This window comes from Bombus terrestris, chromosome 4, assembly GCF_910591885.1.
Source record: "Bombus terrestris chromosome 4, iyBomTerr1.2, whole genome shotgun sequence".
NCBI lineage: Eukaryota > Metazoa > Arthropoda > Insecta > Hymenoptera > Apidae > Bombus > Bombus terrestris.
The window spans coordinates 17,369,443-17,378,722 of NC_063272.1; the positions used below are offsets into that span (position 1 = coordinate 17,369,443).

The 9,280-nt window shown below is 36.8% G+C and overlaps 1 protein-coding gene across 4 annotated transcripts; it reads right to left on the reverse strand.

Moving 5' to 3' along the window:
• Positions 1–930: 930 nt before the first annotated feature.
• On the reverse strand, positions 931–7,379 carry LOC100650804. 4 transcript variants are annotated; one of them, XM_048405098.1, is made up of 4 exons: positions 6,847–7,379; positions 4,617–5,139; positions 2,556–2,861; positions 931–2,177 (listed from the first exon to the last, which is right to left on the reverse strand). In XM_048405098.1, the coding sequence occupies exons 2-4, from the start codon at positions 5,136–5,138 to the stop codon at positions 1,776–1,778; spliced, it is 1,230 nt and encodes a 409-aa protein (XP_048261055.1). In that variant the 5' UTR covers position 5,139; positions 6,847–7,379; the 3' UTR covers positions 931–1,775. The 4 variants fall into 4 exon arrangements, with proteins under 4 accessions (XP_048261055.1, XP_048261056.1, XP_048261058.1 ...); XM_048405099.1 differs by lacking the exon at positions 6,847–7,379 and adding an exon at positions 6,432–6,840; XM_048405101.1 differs by lacking the exon at positions 6,847–7,379 and adding an exon at positions 6,244–6,424.
• Positions 7,380–9,280: the final 1,901 nt, after the last annotated feature.

Here is a 9,280-nt window from a genome sequence, read left to right on the forward strand (position 1 = left end):
CGCAAGTACGGGATCGAGCGGAAAATGCGAAAGCAAGAAGAACGCAAAGTTTCTACTGTAATGTAATTTCCGAACCGATTCGGAACTAATCGCGGCCAGCTACCGGAATTTTCTGCCACTGACGACCGAATAACCTGAATACTTCACAGGCGTCTAGTTTTTCTATTATGTCTTATTTTCACCCTCGGCGCTGCATCTTCGCTCCAACTTTCTCATACCTCGTGCGGAGAACCAAAAATCGACTACCGAATTTTTCCAATTCGCCTTTCCACTATGATTTACGAATCCCTCGACTCTCGGTTGACTACGTACATTTTTCAGGTCAATGCAAACAAGAAAGGCAGACAGGTCATTGGCCAACTAGACTAAAGGGAGAAGAAACTAAAAGGGAGAAACAGTGATGAATGTTGCGAAAAGACCTCTCTCGTCCGGATGACTTCTGTTCCATCGCGGATTTCTCTTCCATGCCCGGTAGTGCAGTTGCTGCTCGAGGCAAAGGCCACCCCATCGAGGCTTGCCACAACAATTTCTCTGTTCACGATGTAGGTTACCAAGACGATGCTTTCAGAGACCTTTTAGCCTAGTGCTTTACTGCCCTACAATAAATCAATTGCTACCGGCTGACCGCCAAGGTCGCACGCTTGCCCTCTAAGAATCTTTTCGAAAGTACACCCAATGTATCCAATGGTTCGTACAATTTTTTCCTCGCTGGACATCGAGACGACTTTACAACTTGGATCGACACTGGTGATTAACTTCTTTGTTAATCGAGATTTACCGTTTCAACCCTTTTAATCGTTGATCGAAGAAACGCGTCGTCTTTCAAATGGTTTTATGAAAAACCAGCAACGAGGTGCGACGCGATATTTCGTAGATATTCGGTTAAAAGCGTTTAGGGATTTCATTTCTACGATTTATAACGTATACGTCTATGTTTTAATATCCTACGTTTAATTGTTCTTATACAAATTTCACATACAATGATATTCTCCTGGAGATTACAATCCTTCCATATATCCCAACGTTCAAGATAAACTCGATAAACTCGACTTCGAGCAGCGTTATATATCGAAAATCTCTGACTTTACTTTTAGCATAATACCGTAGAGAAGATACATTCCAGAATTGAAAGAATGAAGAAAGAATTAATTTGGTAAGAATGTTGGAATTTTGTAGCATGTTTTATTCTCATGTACGGTAGTAGCTGACAAAACTACTCGAACTCTCCCAGAAATTATTCCCTATCTTTTATTTCTCTATTATAGAAAACATTTTGAAATCTCGCTAGCAATGTAACTACATGAGACCATCGCGATTACGCATATTGGTAAAGCTCGAAACGAATCTGTAAACGTAAATAGAAGTTATGCGATATCAGATACAGTAGGAAAATAGATATTTTGAACAGCTTATTATTCGCTATCTTAATAAGCTGCAATATGTAACGAGAGTATCTGTACGTCGTTCAATGTACGTTCCAGATTTCTTTCCACGCTGTATATTAATTTTTCGCAAAGTGTATGCCTGCAACAAATGAGCCGCGTCTCATTGCCGACAGAATTCCAAAATGTTTTCTATAATGCACGTAATACTATATTCGTATAAAAGGTTGCGTGATAAGCAGTCGAATACTTTCGCGAGACACCGTATTTGTAGCCACGTTTTACAAGATACGATGACCATATATGTATAGGCATAATAATGTTACAAAATAATGCCCAATGCGATCGAGAATAAATAATCTTCTTTTATCTCAATAGCTAAAACAAATCGTTTTAGTCGAAGTAACCTCTTTCATTCATAATTGGGATCATTTTATGCGCTAGTTTCACCGCGTCTGGATTTCTGAAAACGTCCATTTTAGTTTCACCTAACAACTTAGTCAATAATTCCTCGAAATCTTCGGTATCCTCTTTATTTCCCATCATTCGTAAATAAAGCACGAGACCAGAAAAAACAGCGTATATTCTTCTTTTGTGTATTGCTTCTTTTAACTGTTCCATCGTGGGCGGTTTTCTCTTGCAAGCGATATCTTTCATAATTTCTTCCAAAGTATGCAAATAAAGTTTTAGAAAATGATCGTCGTTATCGTACTTTACGTCAAACTCTGGACAAATGTTCAAGAAGTATAACAGATCGATAACTGGAGACGTGTAAACAGCCATCTGATAATCGACCTGGAAAATACCCTATGGTAAAACAAGAGAAAGGAAAACAAAAATTCCGATTCTATGGCATAAGGAACGTGATCTGGCAGCTTAGTTTTCATACGATAGAAGATCGTTTATCTTAAACTATTTAAAAATATTAATGCGATCCAAGTTTCTATATCGACTGGACTATGACTAAGATAGGACGAACGTATCGTATAAAACGCCACATAAATTTTCATCGTCGCTCTCTTAATTTCTCCTCGTACATTTTTTTATAGTAGATCTATTTATCGTTAGTCGATGAAAATAAAGTATATCGGCAACTTTCGTCGTAACTATGCTGGAACTCCGTCCTTTTTACAAGAGAGTATAACACTGTATATGTAAAGGAACACGTATTACCAATAAGACTTCAATAGGTTGGCCTTTTTCGTTTTCTCGAAACATTAAATTATTTATCCAACAATCTCCGTGATTTAGTACGCAGAATTCATCCACGTCGTAACTATACGCATCGACACAACGCGTTCCGATAGTTGATGACAATTTAATCAGCTTATTCGCCGCGTTCGCATATTTTTCGCTCGACCATTTTTGTATTTCGTTAGCTATTCGTAGAAGGCTTACTTCCATCATTCGTATGAAAGCTTTCGGACATTTGGTCGATACAATGCCAGTATCTATAAAAGATTCAATTATCTGTGGATCCTGAAAAATTAATTCGAATTAATATCACTTAAAAATTGACGAGATTTCAGACATGCAGGAGAAATAACTTATTCAAGATGTAACCGTTAGTTACGATGAGTAACTGAGGAGAGTAATAAGAAAATATACTAATTTACTGCTATTGATAGTTAATGTAAAATTATTTCGCGTGATCCACCCTCAAGTTAAACGATGGATGATTTTTATACGTGGCTACCAGAAATAGTTATAAACGAGAAGACCTGTAATTTTAAATGGCGATCGAATACACATATATACAACTTATACTAATACTAATACTAATCGCCTCGCTTAAGAATTTAAAATACATGTCAAATGTGATAAACTAATTTAAGAAGTCTAATTTGTTTAAACTGAAAGTTTAGTAGGAGCGCACTGGTTCTTCCCTCCCTCGCTGTTTCTTTGTTCGCATAATCGAAGACAATTTCCATATAACTGGATCTTGCTATTCGTTTGTTTGAATACAAGGTTCCAGAAAAACTAACAAGAGAAGCTTCAAAAAAACATAAAGAGAACATAAACAAACAAGTCTTTCCTTGCCTTTTATACCATAAGTTGAACAACGTTAAAATTGAAATATCTTTAATATTATTTTATCATCGAAATTGATCGATCGTCCGAAAATAAAACTACAAATATTTATTTCGCGTATAAAGCTACCGCCACGTTAAATTTCATTGAAATCCGCGAGAAGCAGGTCCGAAGCTTCCCTTGTAAGTTCAACGAGCTGAGATTTGTAAATACTAAGCCGAAAACGTTAATTCGTATGAGCGTTACGTCACACGTATAAGGTAGAATCGGATAATAGGCGTTCAGGAACACACACATTGTCGATAAACTGTGTAGTACTGTAATGACATTAGTTAGGATAAACGAGGTTCCACTGTTTTCCATGTACGTAAAAAGATGTAAATAAAAAGTAAATATAAAAAACCCCGTAGCCTGACTCTACGCCTGCGGATCGGTGGAGATTTGTAAAAAGAAGTTCGTGGAAAGTTGTATAATTTCAAAGAAAGTATAATTTCAATGTTACATTTCTTTCTATTCATCGTATCATCGTAAACTATTCATCGTGAGAATAAAAGGTCTCAAAGGTACAAAGTCGACTCTGTACCAATTGACGTAAAGACGAACAAGTTAATTATAGCTTCTACTCTCGTGCCTATTCACCACTGTCGGACTCGCATAAAAATAGGTCGCTGCAACGCGAACCGCGCTTTTTGAAACGTGTGTTACTTACAAATAGAAACAGCTTCTCGGGTAGTATCATCCTCGATCGACAAAATAACGGAATTTCGGCTGTCAGAAATCCGCAATAGTCGAAAGATTTAATAGAAGAGGCTTGGCAATTAACGCGTGGACAGCAATTACTGGAAACCATATTATCGGCCTCGTTTATTCGCTTACGTCGACAACAAGTGCAACGCATTTACGATTTTTACGCCCTCATCTCTTAGACGAAATTAATGGTACGTAATGGTATTCCATCTCAACATAGTCGGCCGAACCGCCAATTGTTGAATCTTGGATCACGCAGATGTACTTCCCACATGTGACGGCAGTGAATGTGGAAAATTTTAACATTGCAAATCATGCTCGAAGTGAATCGCGTACGAACAGATTTTTTACAGATCTCCATAGATGCAGATGCGCAGAATCACGCTACGGTGATCTTTACGCTTAATTTTTACGCAACGTTTAGATATATCTTAAAACATAATGTGCAATCCGTACCTTTTCGAGAACTGCGACAGATCCAGCGTGTAATCTCGCAAGTTGTTCTATAACTAAACGACAGTGTTCAAACGACAATCCTTTCTGACGATCCTTCATAACGAATCCTCTGTTTATTAAGTTTTCCATAACAAGAATGCGAGGATTGTCAAAACCGCATAACAAGTTTGGACCGAGTTGATGATAAACGAATTCCTTCATCTTGGGTAGAACGTCACGCAGAACTTTCAATTCGATCAAAAACAGATTTTGTTGACGAACGATGTCGCGTGACAGTTCCCTCAGGGGTTCGGCTTTAATAACCAAACTGATGGATCTTTCCGACTTCGCTTCCTCTTTCTTTTTGGTAGAAGAAGCTGTGTATCTGATGTGTGCTTTATACAGATCACTAAGGAAGTTTAATCCTTTTTCTGACATACAGTTTAGCTGAATCTCCAAAACTCTAATAGTTTCATCCGATAACTTGTTTCGAAGGGCTTTCTCGATGATGGCTTCATCGATTTTCAAATGACTTACTTCCATTCTGAAAATATTTCTACGATATATTATACGATATATAGATATATATATTTCTTTCCGAATGTACGGTTGAATTCAATGTAAAACCTACGTCAATACCGGGATACCTGCATTTTACTTTTGTAAAATACTAAATAGCGTTTATCGTGATACTTTCGAAATTATATTTGCTATTTTATCTAATACATCTAATAATCTAGAAAAGATTTCCGCGATCTTATTTACTTTACTTATCTTTTTATTACGTTCTTCCCACGTTTATTGCATCTATTGCATTCATCACGTGTCTTTGAAACGCTACGTTATACAACGCTTCCTTTCTCTACGCTCTACACTCTCCCTTTCTCTTTAACGAGAGACATAATCATTGCAAGCGTATCGTTCACAAGTGTCATGTTTTCCACGACCCAGGCATCGCGTACTATCTCTATTACAATTAATAATCGTACAAAATTCTTAATTTAACTTTGTAAAAATGTAACTTCAACTGTAGTGTTCGTTTCGAATTTACCATTTTAAAGTGCATCTTTTACTTTTTCATTATAAAATACGACTGAACATACCTGGCGTTATATTAAGAACTCTTTCTACGAAGCTTTTCTTAATGTTTCTTACGGTGTAGTAACAGAATCAGATATCGGTCAAAGAATTAACGATAAAAATAAACAAAAAAAAAAGTAAAATTCCAAAGAAAGAGAAGACACTGTAAGAACGCAAGTCACCCAGAAACTGAACAGCTGCAGAAGAGAGCTGATACTTTTATACCGAAAAGAAATGGAGTGTAGACCAACGCATGTATGTGTGTATACGTTTAACAGTGAGAAATGAGATATACATATAACTCCAATTCAATGATGTATGTCAGTGACGAGTTTCGAAATCAAATGACGCTGCTACGAAGCGAACAAAAGGTTGTGCTTTGAGTGCATGTATAGCGTGCAGTAAAATATATTCAAGCAGTAGTTTATTTCTCTCGCTGACGTACACTTTTTCCACGAACCTTTACCGTGGATGTTATTTGTCCATAAAATTCTTTGACATAATTGCGTAGGTATATTTTTTTTGTTAAAATTCGTAGCAACTATCTTCAGTTTCTATCGAATCTTACCGAGTTTGTTAGTTTCTGTCGAATCTTGTCGAGTTCGATGGCGATTCTCGGCTATTTAATCGTACGAGGAATGGCAAATATTAATAAAAATCAGATCTATCGGAAATTTAACAAAATATGCGTCGAGTTTTTCGATAGAAAATGAAATACCGTACAAATGTAAGAGCACATAGTCGCATAAAACTCACGCTCGATGCTGAACAATCGCTCCTTTTATGTTCGCATAAACCTTCTTACACCAACTTCTAACCTTTTGTCTTGTTATTTCTACACTGTATATTTTTCATTTTCTGCGAGTATTTTGGTCTGATGTTACCTTAAGTTTATAAACATTCGGTACACTTTCACTCGATGTTTGCTTTTTCATATAGAATTATTCTCCTCGAACAAATGCTTTATACCGTTTGTTATAAAAATACACATATAACTTGTATGTAGGAACATAGCATTCGACCGAATTATTCACTTTAAAAAGAAGTTGCAAAATGTTCTTGTAACATTTAACAAAGTACCAAGCACAAAAACACCAATGAAAGTTTAATTAACACCTTCTATCGATTATTGTTTGCTTTTATTTCAAATTTGAAGTACACTTTACATTACCTCGACGTTCCAAATATTTGTTGTTTAACTATTCCCTCTGGACGACGACGTTCGAAAGTGAAAGGAACTTCTGAATCGCAAGAGCGACTGTCTAATACGTAGCTTTCACGTTCGTGTACTACAATAATTGCCAACACTTTACGTTTGATCTCTTATAGGCTCAACGTACGAACGGTACATACGCGCTACGTGCTTATACAAATACGATAGAGCTAACGTTTCTCTCCATTCGCCCAAAGAATTCTCTATGACTTAACAGGGCGAAGGCCATACTTAAACGACCATAAGTGATTGATATTAGATCTGTTGCGTTTTATCTGTTGTAATACGAAAGCACAGTTAGGATGGTGCATAACACGATTTGGGAAGTAATAAAGAGAGTGAAATACTTCTCGAGGAAACGGTATCGAAAAAAGCATTTACAATCGAAGAACATACAAATTCCGAGATTGAAACAATTCAGAGAAACTGTATCAATTCCCGAAAAGCAATTCGCTGACACTTCATTTTTAGCCATTGTAAAAAATACACGTTTTACGTTAATTTATGTTTACAATCGAATTGCGTTTAACCATAACGATTGTTTAAGCTAGATATTCACTTATTGCGTATCCTTGTGTCGTAACTGATGTAAATTCATGATCCTATGTCAGCAGTTTTTATTTTATATATATAAATTGATATTACACGCTCTTCTTATACCTTCACACATTTTTAAGTGGAGGAAGAATTAATTCTGCAAACTATTACATACTCTTTTTTTTTTAGGAAAGACGAAGAAACGAAGAAAAAACTATTGTTAGGTCCGATCAGAGCAGCCTCACAAATCATTCACAGTGCCAAAACTTTCAAACCTTGCAGCAGCCCAGGTCCTATCGTATAACTTTTATAGAGGGCCACAAAACAGCTACCGTATCTCTCATCTTGCCATTGCCTTTTTTCTTCTTTTTCCTTCGTTTCCATCAAATTTTTGGGAACCCAAAATTTTTATGGCACATGCGGTAAGCCAAGAGTTGTTTCCTCGGTTACCGCATTTCCACGACCAGAAAGCTTTTCCATATACCTCGAAAAATTGGAAAACCTCTGCAAAAATAATAAATCATTTTCATTCCCCCTTTTCGTACCTTGTTTTTATTTTTTACGAACGTCTACACTTTGTTCGAACAACCACTGGCCGGTTAGAATTTCAAATCGGAACCAAACATCCGAGGATGCAGTATATGTCCGAGGAAGTCAACCTTTTTCATTCTTTTTCAGCATTTTCTTTTATTTCACCCTTAGATCGTAGTTGAGAAAACCTAATTTTCATATACTACCTGTTACATCAGTCGTTTATTTATTTACTATCGCACGTTTGTTTGGATATTCTTCCAAACGCCGCGTCGATTTGTTTACTCTCTCATTAATATGTATATTATTATAGTATGTAACCTTTTGCTTGTTAAACATCGAAAGAATAACGATATAATTAACAAAAGCGAAAAAGTAAAATAGGTGTAAGAAATATGTTTTATAAAGTACACTCGCGACGTACTAGAAACGAAATTATAAGTATAATGATAAATAAGCGTAGTATAGCGTATATATTAAATAGCGTATACGTAAGTATTCATGAATAACGTACGTTGAAAGATCATTCATTTTTAAAAGAAGATAATCGTCAATCGAAAGTCTTACAGAACAAAATCGTGTTTCATTTAACAGCAAAGGTATTTTCATACCTATCGTACACATATTTCGCATCGTCCTCTATGAATGAATGTGGTGGCCAACAGAAGTTTGAAGAAACGATAATACCTTACTCATATTATAAATTTGTTTCGTTTAAATAAATTTCTCTTATAGAAGTAACGTCTCATTCGATCGAATATTTGTACTGTTGGATATTAGTACGTTCGTTATTTTTATCTGTTTTCAGTTATTCAAATAACATTTTTCCCAAAGAGCTAAAGTAAAGTAAGAGCCGAAGGACCAACCTGATAGGAAAAACGTTTTCACCGGTGTCATCGATTACTATCGCCTACTAATAGCGATATACGGTAGAAGAGTAGAGAGATGCGAAGTTGTTAAACTTTCACCAATGGCGATGGCAAAGTAATGGACAGGAACGAAGGGAAGAAAAGAAGAGAAAGGAAGAAAAAGGAAGAGAGAATAAGATGCGCATCCGTGGCATGCTGTGAGCCAGTACGAGGTAGTCCAGCGCGATGTCTGTTGGCGTGGTGCGACGCGATATGGCACGGCGCGGCGTGGCTTGGCATGCGCGCGCGCGCGCGCGTCCTACCCCCTGTGACTTTGTGGCACCCCTACCTCGCGAGGACCGTTTGTTCGGTTGGGTTCGAGTTTACGACCCTGCTGGGCCACAAAATTTACGGTGCCCTCTTAGAAACGATCCAAACACGTACCGGTTCATTCGGAACACCATTTGGAAATGTGG

Excerpts from the sequence above, each read along its gene's own strand:
- LOC100650804 (XM_048405098.1), bottom strand. The coding sequence starts at position 5,138 with ATGGAAGTAAGTCATTTGAAAATCGATGAAGCCATCATCGAGAAAGCC. Across the intron at positions 2,862-4,616 it reads CTGTCGCAGTTCTCGAAAAG|GATCCACAGATAATTGAATC; the intron begins GTACGGATTGCA and ends TTAATTTTTCAG. Across the intron at positions 2,178-2,555 it reads AACCTATTGAAGTCTTATTG|GTCGATTATCAGATGGCTGT; the intron begins GTAATACGTGTT and ends GGTATTTTCCAG.